The 22,339-nt window shown below is 36.2% G+C and overlaps 1 protein-coding gene across 1 annotated transcript in view; it reads right to left on the bottom strand.

Moving 5' to 3' along the window:
- Positions 1-22,339, bottom strand: part of DNAJC15 (DnaJ heat shock protein family (Hsp40) member C15) — an 83,312-nt gene that overhangs the window by 21,702 nt on the left and 39,271 nt on the right. The window contains exons 4-5 of the mRNA XM_032873961.1: positions 21,915-21,991; positions 6,721-6,791 (exon numbers count right to left, since the gene is read on the bottom strand). Coding sequence (XP_032729852.1) covers positions 6,721-6,791; positions 21,915-21,991 — 148 coding nt within the window. The remainder of the gene's footprint in view (positions 1-6,720; positions 6,792-21,914; positions 21,992-22,339) is intronic.

The following is a 22,339-nucleotide window of genomic DNA, read 5'->3' as shown; positions in this document are numbered from 1 at the left end:
TTTTCTTTCTTTACAATTGTGGGATCTCATTTTCTAAAAAGCAGACCAAACTACACACAGAATCCAGTTATTGCTCTATTCTGCTCACCTGTCTGATTATATTCTCTTTATCTCTTTTTTTTCTCCTCCCCCAACTCTGGTTTCAGGTTGATTCTGATTTGTTTAGTGTCTATTTCTCTGGGGTTGTTTTTGCCATTTTAGTATTTTGTTCTTTCATTCATCTATTCTTCTCTGGACAGAATGACAAGATGAAAAAACTCACCTCAAAAAAGAGAACAAGAGGAATTACTGACTGCCAGGGACTTAATCAGTATGGATATAAGTAAGATGTTGGAACTAGATTTCAGAATAATGATTATAAAGATACTAGCTGGGCTTGAAAAAAAGCATAGAAGATACTAGAGAATCCCTTTCTAGAGAAATAAAAGAATTAAAATCTAACCACACTGAAATCAAAAAGGCTATTAATGAGATGCAATAAATAATGGAGGCTCTAACTGCTAGAATAAATGAGGCAGAAGAGGGAATTAGTGATACACAAGACCAAATGATGCAGAATAAGGAAGCTGAGAAAAAGAGTAATAAGCAACGAGTGGATCATGAGGGGACAATTCAAAAGATAAAAGAAACAATATTAGAATAATTGGGACCTCAGAAGAAAAGGAAAGGGGGGGGGGCAGAAAGTATATTGGAGCAAATTGTGGCAGAGAATGTTCCTAATCTGGGGAAGGAAACAGGAATCAAAATCCAGGAGGCACAGAGAAATCCCCCCTCAAAATCAATGAAAATAGGTCAACACCACAACATCTAATAGTAAAACTTACAAATCTGAGACAAAGAGAAAATCCTAAAAGTAGCTCAGGACAAGAGTTCTATAATCTACAATAGCAGAAACATTAGATTGGCAGCAGATCTACCCACAGACACCTGGCAGGCCAGAAAGGGCCAGCATGATATATTCAGGGTGCTAAATGAGAAAAATATGGAGCCAAGGATACTTTATCTAGCTAGGATGTTATTCAAAATAGGAGTGATAAAAACCTTCCAGGACACACAGAAACTAAAAGAATTTGTGATCACTAAACTAGCCCTGCAAGAAATAGTCAAAGGGATCCTCTAAGCAGAAAGAGCCCCAAAGTAGCATAGACCAGAAAGAAACAGAGACCATATACAGTAACAGTCACTTTTCATGTAATACAATGGCACTAAATTCCTTTCTCTCAAAGATTACTCTCAATGTAAATGGGATAAATGCCCTAATCAAAAGACACAGGGTATCAGACTGGATAAAAAAGCAAGACCCATCAATATGCTATCTGCAAGAGACTCATTTTAGGCCCCCAAGATACCCCCATATTTAAAGTGAAGGGGTGGAAAACCATTTATCATGCTAATTGACATCAAAAGATATCTGGGGTAGCAATCCTTATATCAGACAAATTAGATTTTAAACCAATGACTGTAGTAAGAAGGAGGGAGAGAGGACACTCTATCATAATTAAAGGGTCTACCCAATAAGAAGATCTAACAATTTTAAATATTTATGCCCCTAACATGGGAGCAGCCAATTACATAAGCCAATTAATAACAAAATCAAAGAATACATTGATAATAATACAATAATAGTAGAGGACTTTAACAGCCTCCTCACTGAAATGGACAGATGATCTAAGCGGAAAGTCAACAAGGAAATAAAGGCTTTGAACGACACACTGGACCAGACGGACATCACAGATATATTCGGAATATTCCATCCTAAAGCAATAGGATACACATTCTCCTCAAATGCACATGGAACATTTTCCAGAATAGATCACATAATGGGTCACAAATCAGGTCTCAACTGGTACCAAAAGATTAGAATTACTTTGCTAAGGCTGCTATATATCAATGAGAATGAACACATTCCTGCTCCACATTACAATATGGATGATTCTCACAAGGATAAATATTGACTGAAAGCAGCCAGATGCAAATGACTACACACATTCAAAAGAGGCAAAACTAACTTATGATATTATAAATCAAGACAATGTTTGTTCTAGGGATGAAGCAGACTGGGAGGGCTCATGAAGGGGATTCAGAGGTGTGATGATGTCCTAGTTCTTGACCTGGAGGCTGGTTATACAGGTGTTTGTAAAAATTTACGTAGATATATACTTAATGATTTGTCCACTTTTCTGACTATATACTTCAATATGAAGTATATTTAAAAATAAAAAGAAGTAAGGAAAGATTGAGGAGAAAAGTGATTTCTTAAAAAGTAAATTAAATTACATCACTCTACTGCTTAAAAGCTAACGGAAACTTCCCACTGTTTTTAGAATCAAGTTCAAGTATTACACAGCACATATGTGTGTTTCATTATCAGAAAGCATACCTGCAGTTTTCAAAATGTGAACACCACCTCATTTCAGGCTATCTCTCCCCTTACATATTATATCTCTAGCAAGCTAGTTTTCTTTCAAGTCCTTAAGCTCATTATTTTCTTTCTTCCCTTAGAGCCTTTGCATATGCTAGTTTCCCGACCTTCCAACCATTCTTCACAGAGATAGCTTCTTTCCATCCTTTAAGTCTCTCCTCATAGAGGTCTTCCCAGTCACTTTATGTTAAGCTGCCTCTTTCTCATATTCTATATCTCTGCCTGCTGTACCCTTTACTACAATGTGAAATAGGTTTACTTGTTTTTTGTCTGTCCCTCCATCAGCATACATGCTCTATGAAGACAAGAATGTAGTTGTCCTGTTTTACAGTTAAAGCCCCAAGGTTTACCACAATATCTGGCACATTAGAGAAGTTGAGTAAATACTTTCTGAAAGAATGAAAGAATAATTATAGGTTGTTTCATATCAGTGTAATAAATCTTTAAAATTTTTCATATGATCATTATGTATTAGTTATCAATCTCAATTCTATTTTACCTGTACATTTTCTTCGTATACCATCTTTTTATTCACTTGCTTACTCATTCATTCATGAAAAAAATTAAGAGTTTAAGTGTCAGCAATAGAGATTATAAAAATGAATAAGCCATGTTCTTTACCTTTTAAAGATCACACCATTTATCAAAGAAAATGAATATGGATAAAACAAAATTATACTTTTACCAAAAAAGTTATTAAATACAAAACCTTAAGTCTAATTAAAATGTTAAAATAAGGGGAAGAAAAGATGAGACCTTTGAAAGAAGTTAATAGTCTAGTTACAGCTATCAAAAAAGGAAACCAAGCTAATTAGGCATGACTTTTTCTTAGTGAATTCATTTTGACTCTTGGCGATCGTGTCTTTCTTTTTGTAAATGTTTACAATACACCTTTTAAATGTACTATATCATAATAAATCGTAATATATTATTACCAGGACTTTCTGTCAAATTTAGCTTCTTCTACAATGAGAGTAATTAGTGAAAATCCCTTCACTTTGATTTATTTTTAGTCCCAATATTTAATTTTTATTTAAATCCTATTTTTTGAAGATTTTATTTATTTATATGAGAGAGCGCATGAGAAAGAAGAGAGAACACAAGCAGTGGAGAGGGAGAGGGAGAAGCAGACTCCCTGCTGAGCAGGGAGCCCAATGTGAAACTCGATCCCAGGACCCTTAACTGACTGAGCCATCCAGGTGCCCTATTTAAATACTATTAAAGAAGAGTGACAGTACTGTATGTTTATTGAAAGGGGGCATAAATGAAAAAGGAATGAGAATCTCTGCTATAGGCAGGCAGATTTCAGTTAAATATAAGGAAGAACTTTCTAGTACTTAGAGCTGCCTACCTATAGGCTTCCTATAAAGCAGGAAGCTCTCCACCACTAAAAATCTTTAAGGAGAACTAATCGGACATTGTCCCCAGGATACAGCAGAAACAGTCTTGACTTAGTAGGCAGCACTGTTCACATCAGTGTCTCTCAAACTATGGTGAAGATGCACTTGTAAAGAAATTTCCATTCTGTGGTAAACTAATACATTACAAATTACAAAAGTATCACACATTTGGATGTTACTACAATGTCAAACTGCCATAAGGGTTTCTTTTGACTTCTGTTCTTAACTCATTGCATACCAGTAACAAATTGGCCCATGTGAACAAGCAAACTATACTTTTGAGTAGCACTGAATTAGAGAGTTTATAAGAGATCACTGAGGTTCTACAGCTTTTCAAATTTACCTAGTCTGTCTTCCTTTATATTAAGTATAATGTGAACTGCTTATTTCCTAACAATTAACCTCTTTCTTCAGCAATTTAAAAAAGCATAACCTAAAAGATATTAACCTGAAAGCATTGGATCAACTGAGATTTTATCTCACTAAACTGAATAGCAAAATATACTTTTTACGAAAACACATGTGAATGCTCATTTAAAACTAGTTACAAAAAATTTATTTTTAGCCATCCCCACACCTAATTTTCTCGTGTTACCTTCTTTGCAAAAACTGATAATGAAATGTGTGATAAATTATAGTTGATCACACATTTGAAGTTCTAACTTTGTTTTACTCGCTGGCAGCAAAACCAGAAGAAAACTGACTTGGGGATGAAGTGGGGGTACATTCATGAATTTCAGAAGCATGGAGTAGGGGATTTAAGTTTTTGAAACTACCTATATAATACTCGGTCAGTGCTGACCTGGCCAAAGCAAATACGATAAGGAATTTGGAAAAAGAGTAGACAAAATTAAAAGTTGCCTATTCTCATATTTCCCCAAATACTTCTAGTTTTCTCTATCCAAGGACAATGAGACATTCTTGCTTAAAACCTGGTAACTTCTCACTGAAAAGAAAACAAAACAAACCACCTTCCTTCTCCAGAGACCATTTCAGGATTTATGCATTATCATCTCCCAACTCCATCAATCCATGAATACCTTCCCTCCAGTAATGCCAATATTCCTTAATTTACCCTACTTTTTACTAGAGCAGGAGTTCTTAACTGTGAGCTTATGCGTGGGTGTTGGGAATCTATGAGCTCTGAAACTCCAAATGTTTTTAAAATTGTGGGTGAATGACCAATTACATGAGCAAAATGTCCAGTTGTTAATACATTCCTAGAGGGTACAATAATCCAAAATGATTAAAAGCATCTTCCTGGAGTGAAAAATGTGATCTGAATAGAAATATAGGATACAGGTTCTTCATTAATTGAATAGGCATATAAAGATACTATATTACTTAACAAAAAGGACTTTAGAAATAAATCTCTTCATTTTGTATAAAATAAAATTGACATTTGGAGAGGTTAAGGGAGTATGCATGGTCATACTGGTAGTTAGAAGGCAGAAGCCAGAGAAAAACAACAGCCTCTGGCTTCCAGGCTCATTCCCTTACATCCTGCTACCTATACAGGGCCAGAACGGGTAACAATAAGCACCCTACAGGCAATCAATCCCACTTCTGATAAATATATAACCTCAGAGTAAATCAAGTAATTCTGTAAATACTACTGGCTCACAGGACACACATTTTCTTTCTTTATTAAAGGTATCTAAAAGTACAATTTCTCTTAGATACATTTTAGAACTTGCTTCCATCCCAGTAGGCACAATCAACAACATCAACAACTTGTCAATCATCTGAAAGACATGAGTGCCTGATCCTACTGCAATCAATCAGAGAAGGGCATACACTTGACCTGGAAAGGACAAAGGATGTTTAGTAGGAGACAGAGGGCTTCAAGCAGGCACTTTAAACACATTTCTTTCTGAGTCAATCACTCTGAAAGCCCACAATGCGAAGTAAATTAGTTGAGTGGATCTTTCAGTAACTGTTGAGGCTATTTAGAAATGTTAAGCAAAATCTCTTTTCAAAGTTTAATCTCTTATTTATTCATACTAAAGAACAGCAAATAAAAAGCCAAAGATGATGTTTAGTGAAAAGAATTTTTATAGTACATAATTGAGAAAACTGAAAAAGAATGTCCTACTTTGGTGTCAGTTATGATGTGCAAAAATCTAAAATTTGTTTTTAATTTTTTTCAAAAAAATTAGAAAACTGAAAGTCTGTAAATAAGAACCCAAAAAACCCTTTACTCTCTTCCCCTTACCGCACCCTTGACTTCTGAAATACAGTGCAACTTTCTACCATCTGTTATTTTAGAGAAGAAACAGTAATGAACATATGGGCTTTCCCTCTCAAGCAGCTGTAGTGTAGTTAAAGTTATAATAATTGTCTTTCTGTAAGATAAATTTACATTAAAAACCTGGCCAGTTAAAAACAAACGGCTCAGCCTCAGAGCCTTCCAGAATAAAATTAAGAAATTTAGAATTATCTATGACATAGTACAGAGATTTAGAAGATATCCTCTAAATCTTATGCTTTTATGTTTAAGGTTAAACAAACATAATTCACGATGCCCATATCAGTTTACATAAGAGTTCACAACTCATGTTTTCTCTTTCCCAGTCAAAATGCTAGGAGCCTCACACAGAGGCTAGGTACACATATATAAAAATCAGTAACTAAGTTCTTGAAAGCACTAATATGAATCTACCACTTCTGTAGGCTACTTAACTTCAATCCCAAGGCTTATTTATTTATAAGAAAATCACAATACATGTGGCATATAAACTTCCATTTCAACGATATATATATACATATGTTTATATATATATATATGTATATATATATATCACTTATATGTATCACTTACAATGAGTTTAAGTAAACTGAAAGGAATTCAGAGCAGATTCAGATGCACATTTTATGAATAATAGGAATTTTACTTACCTTTATCTGGGTGATTCAAAATCATAATTCTTCTATGAGCTGTTCTAATCTTGGCCTTGCCAGCAGATGGGCTGTAAAAAGAAATTAAAGTGCTTATAATAGTGTCAAATGGAGATTATAAATTAACAATTTATATGGGTTTCAAGGAATTAAAAACTAATGAGAATTTCACCATCTTGTGGATAAATATGAAATTACAGCTTGTCACTTAAGTCTACTAACCATCAAAATAAACTGTTGACTAATGCATGTATTTTTCTTCCTTTGTAATGTAAGTCTCTTTTTTCAATCAATTTAAAAAATAAAACACAATGGGGTGCCTGGGTGGGGCAGTTGGTTAAATAACCCACTCTTGGTTTCAGCTCAGGTTGTGATCCCAGGATCACCGAGCCCCGAGTTGGTCTCTAGGCTTTGCCTGGAATCTGCTTAAGATTCTCTCTCCCTCTCTCTCACTAAAATAAATAAATAAAACAGCATACAAGTTAAGAGGGGCATTTTCTCTAGACTAGACTGAATTTGAAAACATATGCCTCAAGTTACCCGGGGGAAAGCAGCTTAAATAGTGTTACAGACAGGTATCCAAACTCCAGAGATACTAGACAGTCAGATTTCATTTCCATTGCTACTTAGGATGGGGTAAACTTGGTCAAATTCTTAACCTCTCTGTACTTCCGTCTCCTCATTGTAAACCAAGGCTAGGAACAATATATTCCTCATAGAGAGACTGTAGGGATTAAATTAATTAAAACCATCAAAGTGTTAGAACAGTGCCTGGAATGTAGCAAGGGTTCCAAAACAGTTAGTTTTTATTAATTATTATATTTCAACAGAGCATCTCAAAACTCTTCATAACCTGTAGTTTATTTAACTTATGAGAAATGTATGGGAGATGCCCTTGCTATAGACAAAAATTAAGAAAGTTAAATCAACTTAAAATTATTTCAATAAAAACTAATTTATCCAGTATTGGAAATGTTTCTCACTAGTACATTTTCCAGGCAAGGAAACAAAATTAACACTTAACAACAACAAAATTCTGGTATTGCTAATTAATAGCTATATTATTTTACCTAAGTTACTTTTTTGGGCCTCAAACTGGGATAGTAGCAGCTGACTTAAAGTACAGAGTGGTTGTTGCAAACCTCAAAGTAATTTATGTGTATGGATGAACCACATTGTACTGGCTATAAAAGCAGGTACTTTTAGAGATAGTCAGACATAGGTTCAACATCCTGATTCCACCATTCATTAGCTGCAAAACTCTGTCCTGCTCACTTAAACTGTGAGCGAAAATTCTCTCATAAGTAAAATGAACATTCTAAACTACCTCCCAGGATTATTTTAAGAATAAATTAGATAATGCAAGTAAAAGGATTAGCATAACCTAGCAGAGAGTTAGCATTGAAAGTGTTCAAAAATAACTAGTCTTTAGTTATTATCATAAAGATAAAGCATGTTTATGAAAATATATTACATATTTCCCACTTCTAGAAATATAGTATAAATCACCTAATTTAATGTTTCTTGAATGACTCAATAGTATTAATCTGAGTATAAATTAAGTGCAAAGAAATTCTTAAGGTCTGAAGAGATTTGTCACCCTTAAAGGGTCCTCCAATGCTTTCCATTTAAGTTCCTCTGTCTGTTTTTTAGCACTGCCCCCCTTGCTATCAGCTGTGAACCCTTGTTCTGCCATTGTTCCAGTCTAGCTATCCCTTGACAATTACTTACACATCTAATCTTTTGAGATTAAATAACAGATCACCAAGCATGTTAAAACACACTCTCAATTGCTGAATATGCATATAAAATATTCTTCTGTGAGTAAAAAAAAAGTCTTGAGTCAAAGACAAAATCAAAAGAGAAAAAACATCCTGAGACAAATGGAAATGAAACTGGAAATATAACAACAAATTTATGGGATGCAGCTAAGGGAGTTCTAAGATGAAAGTTTATAGTAAGTTTATAGTAATAAATGCCTACATTAAGAAAAAAGAAAGAACTCAAATAAACAACTTTATCTATGTCGCAGGGAAGTAGAAAAAAGAAGGCTAAACTAAAACAAGTTAGCTGAAGGAAGGAAATAACAAAGATCCAGAGTAAAATAAATGAAACAGAGACTAAAAAGACAATAAAAGATTATCTTTTTTTGTATTAATGAAACTAAGAGCTGTGTTTTTTTTAAAAGATAAACAAAACAGACAAACCATTACCTGGACTCATAAGAAAAAAGCAGAGAGGACTCAAAACAGAAATTAAAGAAAAAAAGACTTTACAAAGATACCACAGAAATACAAAGGATCATGAGACTACTATCAACAGTTATACCCTGACAAAATGGACAATGTAGAAGAAAAAGATAAATCCTACAAACATATAAACTACCAAGACTGAATGGAAGAAAGAAAATCTGGAAAGACCAATTATTAACAATGAGATTGAATCACTAATCAAAAACCTTCCAACAAAGAAAAAAGCCCAGGACCAACAGCTTCACTGAAATATACCAAACATCTAAAGAATACCAGTTCTTCTCAAACTTTTCCCAAGAATAGAAGAGGAAATGCTTCCAAACTCATTTTATGAGGCAAGCATTATCCTGATACCACATGTAGACAGGACACTAGAAGAAAATTACAAGCCGATTTCCCTGATGAACACAGATTGACCAAAGTCTTCAGCAAAATATTAGCAAGTCAAATTCAACAAAACATTCAAGGATCACATATCATGAACAAGTAGGATTTATTCCAGGGATGAAAGGACTGTACAACATTCACAAATCAGTCAATGTGAAACACCATAAATGTGAAACAAAATGAAGGATAAAAATCATATGACATTTCCAAAGATGTAGAAAAACCATTTGATAAAATTCAATACCCATTCATGACAAAAACTCTCAACAAATTCAGTACAGAGGGAACATACTTCAACATGATAAAAGCCGTATCACAAATGCATAGCAAATATCATACTCAACGGTGTAAAGCTCAGAGTTTTTCTTCTTAAATCAGATATAGCACAAGGCTGTATGCTCTCACCACTTTTTCCCAACATAGTACTGGCAGTCATGGCCAGAGCAATTTGGCAAGAAGAAGAAATGAAGGGCATCCAAATCAGAAACAAAGAAGGAAAAGTGCATATGATATGATTATTACATAAAGAAAACTCTAAAACTGTTAGAACTAATCAACAAATTTGGTAACGCTGGAGGATACAAAATCAATATACAAAAATCTGTTGCCCCTCTATACACTAATAAACTATCAGAAAGAGAAAGAAAACAATTCCATTTACAATTGCATCAAAAAAAAAAGAATAAAATACCTAGAAATAAATTGGACTAGGAAGTTAAAGACCTATACACTGAAAACTGTAGAACATTGATGAAAGAAATTAAAAACACCAATAAATAGAAGGATATCCCACATTCATGGATTGGAAGAATTCATTTTGTTAAAATGCCCATACTATTCAAAGCTCTACAGATACAATGAAATCTCTATCAAAATTCCAAAGGCATTTTTCACAAAAATGGAACTATCCTAAAATTTATATGGAACCACAAAGACTCCAAATAGCCAAAGCAATCTTGGGAAAGGACAAAGCATCATACTTCTTAAATTCAAATTATATTACAAAGCTAAAATATAATCAAAATAGCATGGCATTAGATTAAAAAACAGATACATACATCAGTGGAACATAAGAGAGAACCCAGAAATAAATCCATGCATATATGGTCAATTAACATATAACAAAGGAGACAAAAACATAAAACAAATAAAAGATAGTCTCCTCAATAAATGGTACTGGGAAATTGGGACAGCCACATGCAAAGGAATGAAACTGGACCCTTCTCTTAAACCACACAAAAAAATCAACTCAAAATGGATTAAAGCCTTGATAAAGACCAGAAACCATAAAACTCCTAGAAGAAAATACAGGGGGTAAGCTCCTTGACATCAGTCTTTGCAGTAACTTTTTAAATTTGAAACCAAAAGCAAAGGCAAGAAAACAAATTTAAACAGCTGGGACTACATCAAACTTTAAAAAATTTCTACACAGTAAGGAAAACTATAAAAAAAATGAAAAAAATTAACCTATGAAATAGAGAGAAGATATCTGCAAATCATATATCTGATAAGAGGTTATTGCCAAAATAAGAACTCATAAAATTCAATAGTACAGCATAGCTAGATACATAGATAAGTAGATCTGATTTCCAAATGAGTGGAGGATCTGACTAGACATTTTTACAAAAAATAGAAAATGTCAAACAGGTACATGAGGTGATCAGCATCACTAATCATCACAGAGATGCAAATCAAAGCCACAATGATACAACATCCGCAGCTTACAGAATGACTGCCATCAAAAAGATGAGATAAACAAGTGTTAGAAAGATGCAAAGGGAACCCTCGCACACTGTTCATGGAAACGTAAACTGGTACAGCTACTATGGAATAGTATGGAGGTTCTGAAAAATTAAAAATAGAACTACCTTATGACCCGGCAATTCCACTTCTAGGTATGTGTCTGAAGGAAATAAAAAATAAAATCACTGTCTCCAAGAGATATCTGCACCCTCATGATCCCTGCAGCATTATTTACAATACCCAAGACATGGAAACAATCTATGTCCATCAACTAAAAAAGAAGAAAATCTTGCTATTTGTTGACAACATGAACGGGCCTTGAGAGCATTACGCTAAGTGAAATAAGTCAGAGAGAGAGAGAAAGACAAATGCTGTATGATCTCATATATATGGGAAATCTGAAAAAGCAAAACACAGAAACAGAGAACAGACTGGTGGTTGCCAGAGGCAAGAGTAGGACGGCAGGGGAAATAGGTGAAGGTAGTCAAAAGGTCCAACTTACGGTTATGAGGGAGTCCTAGGGATGGAATGCACAGCATAGTAACTACAGTTAACAATGCTGTACTTCATATTTGAAAGTTGCTGAAAGAGTAGATCTTAAAAGTTCTCATCATAAGAAAAAACAAATCTCTAACACTGTGAGGTAAAGGATGTTAACTAAAGTTTTTGTGGTAATCATTTTGCAATCTATACATATTATACATATATCAAATCACTATGTAATTCATCTTAAATATACAACGTTAGAGGCACCTGGGTGGCTCAATGGGTTAAAGCCTCTGCCTTTGGCTCGGGTCATGATCCCAGGGTCCGGGGATAGAGCCCCACATTGGGCTCTCTGCCCAGCAAGGGAGCCTGCTTCCCCCTCTCTCTCTGCCTGCCTCTCTGCCTACTTGTGATCTCTGTCTGCCAAATAAATAAATAAAATCTTTAAAAAATATATATACAAAGTTATACGTCAATTATATCTCAATAAAATGAAAGGAAACAATTTTAAATTAAAAAACATTTTTGAGGGGAGGAGTCAAGATGGCGGAGAAGTAGCAGCTGAGACTACTTCAGGTTGCGGGAGATCAGCTAGATAGCTTATCTAAAGATTGCAAACACCTACAAATCCAACGCGAGATCAAAGAGAAGAAGCACAGCAATTCTAGAAACAGAAAATCAACCACTTTCTGAAAGGTAGGACTAGCAGAGAAGTGAATCCAAAGGGACTGGAAGATAGACCGCGGGGGGAGGGGCCGGCTCCCGGCAAGCGGTGGAGCAACGGAGCACAAAATCAGGACTTTTAAAAGTCTGTTCCGCTGAGGGACATCGCTCCAGAGGCTTAACCGGTGTGAAGCCCACGCGGGGTCAGCATGGCCTCAGGTTCCGCAGGGTCACAGAAGGATCGGGGGTGTCTGAGTGTTGCAGAGCTTACAGGTATTAGAACGGGGAAGCCGGCTACAGAGACAGAGCTGAGGAGTGAACTCAAAGCTCGGGGTTACCTTGAACCGGTCGCAGGCTTGGTCAGAACGGAGCGCGGCCGGAGGCAAGGCAGACGGGAGTAATTGGGCGCTGTTCTCTGAGGGCGCACTGAGGAGTGGGGCCCCGGGCTCTCGGCTCCACCGGGCCAGAGACTGAGAGGCCGCCATCTTCATTCCCGTCCTCCGGAACTCTACGGAAAGCGCTCAGGGAACAAAAGCTCCCGAAAGCAAACCTGAGCAGATTACTCAGCCCGGCCCCTGGTAAGGGCGGTGCAACTCCGCCTGGGGCAAAGACGCTTGAGAATCACTACAACAGGCCCCTCCCGCAGAAGATCAACAAGAAACCCAGCCAGGACCAAGTTCACCTACCAAGGAGTGCAGTTTCAATACCAAGGAGAGCAGCGGAATTCCAGAGGAGGAGAAGGCAAAGCACGGAACTCATGGCTTTCTCCCCATGATTTTAGCCTTGCAGTTAACTTAATTTTTTTTTCTCTTTCAATTTTTTTTTTCTCTTCTTCTACTAAATTTTTTTAACTTTTGCCCTTTTCTTTTTTAATGTTTTTTAACTAGTTTATCTAATATATATATATATTTTTTCCTTTTTTATTTTTTCCTTATTGGTTTTCTTTTTTTATTTGTTTCTTTTTTCTTTTTTTTTTTCTTTCTGAACCTCTTTATATCGCCTTTCCTCCCCCTCACGATTTGGGATCTCTTCTGATTTGGCTAAAGCATATTTTCCTGGGGTGGTTGCTACCCTTTTAGTATTTTACTTGTTCCTTCATATACTCTTAACTGGACAAAATGACAAGGCGGAAAAATTCACCACAAAAAAAAAGAACAAGAGGCAGTACCAAAGGCTAGGGACCTAATCAATACAGACATTGGTAATATGTCAGATCTAGAGTTCAGAATGACGATTCTCAAGGTTCTAGCCGGGCTCGAAAAAGGCATGGAAGATATTAGAGAAACCCTCTCGGGAGATATAAAAGCCCTTTCTGGAGAAATAAAAGAACTAAAATCTAACCAAGTTGAAATCAAAAAAGCTATTAATGAGGTGCAATCAAAAATGGAGGCTCTCACTGCTAGGATAAATGAGGCATAAGAAAGAATTAGTGATATAGAAGACCAAATGACAGAGAATAAAGAAGCTGAGCAAAAGAGGGACAAACAGCTACTGGACCACGAGGGCAGAATTCGAGAGATAAGTGACACCATAAGAGGAAACAACATTAGAATAATTGGGATTCCAGAAGAAGAAGAAAGAGAGAGGGGAGCAGAAGGTATATTGGAGAGAATTATTGGAGAGAATTTCCCCAATATGGCAAAGGGAACAAGCATCAAAATCCAGGAGGTTCAGAGAACCCCCCTCAAATTCAATAAGAATAGGTCCACACCCCGTCACCTAATAGTAAAATTTACAAGTCTTAGTGACAAAGAGAAAATCCTGAAAGCAGCCCGGGAGAAGAAGTCTGTAACATACAATGGTAAAAATATTATATTGGCAGCAGACTTATCCACAGAGACCTGCAGGCCAGAAAGAGCTGGCATGATATATTCAGAGTACTAAATGAGAAAAACATGCAGCCAAGAATACTATATCCAGCTAGGCTATCATTGAAAATAGAAGGAGAGATTAAAAGCTTCCAGGACAAACAAAAACTGAAAGAATTTGCAAACACCAAACCAGATCTACAGGAAATATTGAAAGGGGTCCTCTAAGCAAAGAGAGAGCCTAAAAGTAGTAGATCAGAGGAACAGAAACAATATACAATAATAGTCACCTTACAGGCAACACAATGGCACTAAATTCGTATCTCTCAATAGTTACCCTGAATGTTAATGGGCTAAATGCCCCAATCAAAAGACACAGGGTATCAGAATGGATAAAAAAACAAAACCCATCTATATGTTGCCTACAAGAAACTCATTTTAAACCCGAAGACACCTTCAGATTTAAAGTGAGGGGGTGGAAAAGAATTTACCACGCTAATGGACATCAGAAGAAAGCAGGAGTGGCAATCCTTATATCAGATCAATTAGATTTTAAGCCAAAGACTATAATAAGAGATGAGGAAGGACACTATATCATACTCAAAGGATCTGTCCAACAAGAAGATCTAACAATTGTAAATATCTATGCCCCTAACGTGGGAGCAGCCAATTATATAAACCAATTAATAATAAAATCAAAGAAACACCAACAATAATACAATAATCGTAGGGGACTTTAACACTCCCCTCACTGAAATGGACAGATCATCGAAGCAAAAGATCAACAAGGAAATAAAGGCCTCAAATGACACACTGGACCAGATGGATATCACAGATATATTCAGAACATTTCATCCCAAAGCAACAGAATACACATTCTTCTCTAGTGCACATGGAACATTCTCCAGAATAGATCACATCCTCGGTCCTAAATCAGGTCTCAGCCGGTATCAAAAGATTGGGATCGTTCCCTGCATATTTTCAGACCACAATGCTCTGAAGCTAGAACTCAATCACAAGAGGAAATTTGGAAAGAACCCAAATACATGGAGACTAAACAGCATCCTTCTAAAGAATGAATGGGTCAACCAGGAAATTAAAGAAGAATTGAAAAAATTCATGGAAACAAATGATAATGAAAATACAACGGTTCAAAATCTGTGGGACACAACAAAGGCAGTTCTAAGAGGAAAATATATAGCGGTACAAGCCTTTCTCAAGAAACAAGAAAGGTCTCAGGTACACAACCTACCCTACACCTAAAGGAGCTGGAGAAAGAACAAGAAAGAAACCCTAAACCCAGCAGGAGAAGAGAAATTATAAAGATCAGAGCAGAAATCAATGAAATAGAAACCAAAAAAACAATAGAACAAATCAACGAAACTAGGAGCTGGTTCTTTGAAAGAATTAATAAGATTGATAAACCCCTGGCCAGACTTATCAAAAAGAAAAGAGAAAGGACCCAAATAAATAAAATCATGAATGAAAGAGGAGAGATCACAACTAACACCAAAGAAATACAGACAATCATAAGAACATATTATGAGCAACTCTATGCCAACAAATTTGACAATCTGGAAGAAATGGATGCATTCCTAGAGACATATAAACTACCACAACTGAACCAGGAAGAAATAGAAAGCCTGAACAGACCCATAACCAGTAAGGAGATTGAAACAGTCATCAAAAATCTCCAAACAAACAAAAGCCCAGGGCCAGATGGCTTCCCGGGGGAATTCTACCAAACATTTAAGGAAGAACTAATTCCTATTCTCCTGAAACTATTCCAAAAAATAGAAATGGAAGGAAAACTTCCAAACTCATTTTATGAGGCCAGCATCACCTTGATCCCCAAACCAGACAAGGATCCCATCAAAAAAGAGAACTACAGACCAATATCCTTGATGAACACAGATGCAAAAATTCTCACCAAAATACTAGCCAATAGGATTCAACAGTACATTAAAAGGATTATTCACCATGACCAAGTGGGATTTATTCCAGGGCTGCAAGGTTGGTTCAACAACCACAAATCAATCAATGTGATACAACACATTAATAAAAGAAAGAACAAGAACCATATGATACTCTCCATAGATGCTGAAAAAGCATTTGACAAAGTACAGCATCCCTTCCTGATCAAAACTCTTCAAAGTGTAGGGATAGAGGGCACATACCTCAATATTATCAAAGCCATCTATGAAAAACCCATCGCAAATATCATTCTCAATGGAGAAAAACTGAAAGCTTTTCCGCTAAGGTCAGGAACACGGCAGGGATGTCCATTATCACCACTGCTATTCAACATAGTACTAGAAGTCCTAGCCTCAGCAATCAGACAACAAAAAGAAATTAAAGGCATCCAAATCGGCAAAGAAGAAGTCAAACTATCACTCTTCGCAGATGATATGATACTATATGTGGAAAACCCAAAAGACTCCACTCCAAAACTGCTAGAACTGGTACAGGAATTCAGTAAAGTGTCAGGATATAAAATCAATGCACAGAAATCAGTTGCATTTCTCTACGCCAACAACAAGACAGAAGAAAGAGAAATTAAGGAGTCAATCCCATTTACAATTGCACCCACAACTATAAGATACCTAGGAATAAACCTAACCAAAGAGGCTAAGAATCTATACACAGAAAACTATAAAGTACTCATGAAAGAAATTGAGGAAGACACAAAGAAATGGAAAAATGTTCCATGCTCCTGGATTGGAAGAATAAATATTGTGAAAATGTCTATGCTACCAAAAGCAATCTACACATTTAATGCAATTCCTATCAAAGTACCATCCATTTTTTTTAAAGAAACGGAACAAATAATCCTAAAATTTATATGGAACCAGAAAAGACCGCGAATAGCCAAAGGAATATTGAAAAAGAAAGCCAAAGTTGGTGGCATCACAATTCCGGACTTCAAGCTCTACTACAAAGCTGTCATCATCAAGAGAGCATGGTACTGGCACAAAAACAGACACATAGATCAATGGAACAGAATAGAGAGCCCAGAAATAGACCCTCAACTCTATGGTCAACTAATCTTCGACAAAGCAGGAAAGAATGTCCAATGGAAAAAAGACAGCCTCTTCAATAAATGGTGTTGGGAAAATTGGATAGCCACATGCAGAAAAGTGAAATTGGATCATTTCCTTATACCACACACGAAAATAGACTCAAAATGGATGAAGGACCTCAATGTGAGAAAGGAATCCATCAAAATCCTTGAGAACACAGGCAGCAACTTCTTCGACCTCAGCTGCAGCAACATCTTCCTAGGAATATCGCCAAAGGCAAGGGAAGCAAGGGCAAAAATGAACTATTGGGATTTTATCAAGATCAAAAGCTTTTGCACAGCAAAGGAAACAGTTAACAAAACCAAAAGACAACTGACAGAATGGGAGAAGATATTTGCAAACGACATATCAGATAAAGGGCTAGTGTCCAAAATCTATAAAGAACTTAGCAAACTCAACACCCAAAGAACAAATAATCCAATCAAGAAATGGGCAGAAGACATGAACAGACATTTCTGCAAAGAAGACATCCAGATGGCCAACAGACACATGAAAAAGTGCTCCATATCACTCGGCATCAGGGAAATACAAATCAAAACCACAATGAGATACCACCTCACACCAGTCAGAATGGCTAAAATTAACAAGTCAGGAAATGACAGATGCTGGCGAGGATGCGGAGAAAGGGGAACCCTCCTACACTGTTGGTGGGAATGCAAGCTGGTGCAACCACTCTGGAAAACAGCATGGAGGTTCCTCAAAATGTTGAAAATAGAAGTACCCTATGACCCAGCAATTGCACTGCTGGGTATTTACCCTAAAGATACAAACGTAGTGATCCGAAGGGGCACGTGCACCCGAATGTTTATAGCAGCAATGTCTACAATAGCCAAACTATGGAAAGAACCTAGATGTCCATCAACAGACGAATGGATAAAGAAGATGTGGTATATATACACAATGGAATACTATGCAGCCATCAAAAGAAATGAAATCTTGCCATTTGCGACGACGTGGATGGAACTAGAGGGTATCATGCTTAGCGAAATAAGTCAATCGGGGAAAGACAACTATCATATGATCTCCCTGATATGAGGGAGAGGAGATGCAACATGGGGGTTAAGGGGGTAGGAGAAGAGTAAATGAAGCAAGATGGGATTGGGAGGGAGATAAACCATAAGTGACTCTCAATCTCACAAAACAAAGTGAGGGTTGCTGGGGGGAGGGGGGTTAGGGGGGTGGGGTTATTATGAACATTGGGGAGGGTATGTGCTATGGTGAGTGCTGTGAAGTGTGTAAACCTGGCGATTCACAGACCTGTACCCCTGGGGAAAAAAAGTATATTATATGTTTATAAAAAATAAAATAAAAAAAAAAACAAACAAACAAAAAACAAACAAAACATTTTTGAATAATATAGAATTTTCGTTAGTGCAAAAAAAATAATAAAAAAGCCTTTTTCTGTAAGGACTAGTACGGTATTCCTTTAGGCTGTTTATGAAAGTCATCTGGGGGACCATTTCAAACTTACTTTTTTGGTTTGCAGATACTTCCCAGATAACCAATCAAGACACTGTCTGATTCTAAAGACTACTAAGTTTGAAAAAGAAGTCACTAAACACTACACCAGGGCTATGAAGACTTTATTGTTTTACTGCCTACTAAGAAATGAAAAATACATTATTCTTTAAAATTCCAGTATGTTTAGTTTCTTGTAGTAAATATACATTTATCATTCTCTTTTGTGGTGCTCTGTAGTATTGTTTTCCTTTATTAGTTATGTTTTCTAGTTGTTCTGTAGACATTTGATAGGTCTCCTTAGGTAGACACTAAAGAGCAGAAGCTATGTGGGATCAAGCCCCACATCGGGCTCCCTGCTCTGTGGGAAGGCTGTCCCACTCCCCCGCTTGTGTTCCCTCTCTCGCTGTCTCTCTCTCTCTGTCAAATAAATAAATAAAATCTTAAAAAAAAGTAGTATCTAGTATTGAATACACAATAGGGCTTAATGCATTTTATGCATCCTCCAAAAGAAAATGGCTATTAAAAAGGCAAACTCCTTCAAAGAATAATGGCTCTATATTAGTAAATACTAACACTCTAAGGCATTACTGTATTACAGAAAATTTTAAAGTGGAAAAAGAGGAGCTTTAAAAAACATTTTTAAAGTGGACCACTACATAATTAAGTTATAAGTCCAGTAAAATCCAAATCTGCATTCTGTGTGTTTTGGTGGGGGGCGGTTTATATGGTAGGTTGTATCTTATTCTGGATATTAAACTTTAATTTAGCATATGGGACAAAATTTGAATATTATCCTTGATAATTACACCTGATAGATTATCCTTGATAATCACTTACATTGCCTATAAAGAACAGTACACGTGGTTTTGTACATGAAGGTCCATAAAGCATTATTTACTATAAGGTCTGTCAACCACAGAACTAGATAGATTAGAGGAAATAAGAAATGCAAGAGAATGGAGCCACGGCAATGTATTAATATTTTAAAGAATCTTCTCAAAATATAATACTACCTGATAGAAAGAAAGGGCTAGAGAAAAGCAAATAAGGCTTATCTTTCTATTTAATGTGTTAAATAAGGGTAAATATTTAGCTTCTGCATTGGTGATATCGATGGGAAGAAAAAGGAACCAACATTTATTTCGCACCTGTTTTTTGGTAGGTACTTTTATAAAAAGGTATCCTCCTATCATTTTATATTATTTCAGTAAGGCTAAATCGTATTAATTCTATTCAAAACTGAAGAAACTGAAGGGCAGAAGAGCTAAAAATAACTTGACAAGGCTCATACAATGCGGTACTTCAGTGACAGAACCAGGAGAAGGATCTGTTTGGTTCAGCTGGTATTTGTTGAGTAGTTACTAAGTGCCATGTTTATATTAAGAATGTATGTATTGGGACAGCCGGGTGGTTTAGTCATTAAGCGTCTGCCTTCAGCTCAGGTCATGGTCCTGGGATCGAGCCCCACATCAGGCTCTCTGCTTGGCAGGGGGCCCGCTTTCCCTCTCCCACTCCCCCTGCTTGTGTTCCTATCTCTCTCTCTGTCAAATAAATAAATAAAATCTTTCAAAGAATGCATGTATTATATATGTACTAATCCTCACAACAATTCTAGGCAATAGAAACTGATATTATCTCTATTTTACAAATAATGACATTGAGGTCACATAGCTAGGAAATGGTAAAACCAGTATTCATACTCATACTCACCTATTATTAGAGGATATACTCTTAATCTTAATCAGCAAATTATCCTTGTAAAATTTTCTATAGCTTCCAGTTCAACAGGATAAACCTTTATAACCATAAATCTTAAGTCCTAATTATCTGTTTCAACAGGACTGGCTTGGATGATATTAACTGATAGTCTCAAAAACCTTTGTGTTGGGCGCCTGGGTAGCTCAGTGGGTTGAGCCGCTGCCTTCGGCTCAGGTCATGATCTCAGGGTCCTGGGATCGAGTCCCGCATCAGGCTCTCTGCTCAACGGGGAGCCTGCTTCCCTTCCTCTCTCTCTGCCTGCCTCTCTGCCTACTTGTGATCTCTGTCTGTCAAATAAATAAATAAAATCTTAAAAAAAAAAAAAAAAAAACCTTTGTGTTCAGTTTTAAAGTAAGTTTCATATTCACATTTCAAGACTATGAATGGAACGGTATGGGGGTCCAATAAAAGTTCAAGAAAAATAACAGTGCCATCCTGAATAATATTAAAGCAAATAATAATCAGCAATATAGCCAACTTCCTAATTTGGTTTCCCTTACCTAAAACCTATTCCCAGTGAGCTAATTCATCTCTTATTTAATAAAGCACCAAGCTGAAAGAGCTGTTTCCGTTGCTTTCCACCCCTCTGGATTTCTTGCTAAGTCAAAAGAAATAATTAAATGTTTTGGTCTTAAAAATATGCTGATCTACAAGAGATTTAAAAGACTATCTCAACATAGGGCTTTATGCCCTATTTTGCTTGTTTAATTAAATTATCAGAAGATCTGCTGTAGATGACATACTGTAACCAACCCCCACAAAAATTTAAGTGAGTTCTAAAGGATCATAAGGTAAACAAATTAATATTAGCAACTGGCAAATCTATAGCAGGGACATCACTTAACACTAAAAGTTAAGAAAATATCATAGAGCAATCACACAACATTAACTTTCTCCTACACTGTCCAAAGTCACACAATAAACAGATTACTAAGGTAAAACAATTATAATAAAATATGCTAGATGTCAAATTATGGAAAAAGAATTGTGAGACAGATCCCGTATTATAACAGAAAAATGATAGATATCAAATTATGAAACTAAATCCAAAAAAAACAAATTCAGTGTCACAATAAGGGATATTTTGATAATTGCTGTGAAATTAGTATTCAGAGTTCCTTTTTAATAAAGACATATCACGGGGCTCCTGGGTGGCTCAGTGAGTTGAGCCTCTGCCTTAGGCTCAGGTCATAGTCTCGGGATCCTGGGATCGAGCCCTGCGTGGGCTCTCTGCTCCGGGAGGAGCCTGTTTTCCACCACCTCTGCCTGCCTCTCTGCCTACTTGTGATCTCTCTGTCAAATAAAATAAAAAATAAAAAACACTTTAAAATTAAATAAATAAATAAATAAAGACATATTACGTCATGCCTGATATTTTTAGTGGGAGTAGGATATATTTTTAGATTTGAGGTTTTAAAATATAAAAATTTTGTATTTTCTCCGCTGCCTCCTATTAATAAGTTAAAATATAAGGATAACTTTACTCTAACGTTTTCTCATTTTTTTCAAAACAAGCTTGGCCACAGAACAAAATAATACTTATGCAGCACACCTACCTTATACCCAAAATAAGACTAGCTTCTCGCCTACTCATTTTCTGTTCAAATCCTCCTTTATAGTAAGATGAAAGGCTCTGTACAGGAAAGAAAGAGCATGAAATAATTAGTTTCATGTATGAGGTGGCATGACCTCAATCCCATCATAGCTGCAGTAAGAGTAATGCATTTTACCAGAAGTCAACTTGAAACTGTGGAGGGAGGAGAACTAAACAATGAGCCTTTACAAGAAACTATGACCACAATGAACGTAAAAAACATTAACAATTTTTTCACTTTCAAATACATTAATTTTTCTACACTAAGATATAACAGAATTAAAATGAATCAGTAGAAGCAAAAGGCTTGAACTTTTCCTAAGCTCTGCAGTAATTTTCTCTTTGGATAACCTTGCTAAGTCACTAATGTTGATAGGACACACATCT

The sequence above is a fragment of the Lontra canadensis genome, unplaced genomic scaffold (assembly GCF_010015895.1).
Source record: "Lontra canadensis isolate GAN:19392208 unplaced genomic scaffold, GSC_riverotter_1.0 scaffold51, whole genome shotgun sequence".
NCBI classification, from domain to species: Eukaryota; Metazoa; Chordata; class Mammalia; order Carnivora; family Mustelidae; genus Lontra; species Lontra canadensis.
The sequence above is the reverse complement of the archived record's forward strand: the minus strand, read 5'-3'. Positions and strand labels throughout refer to the sequence as shown.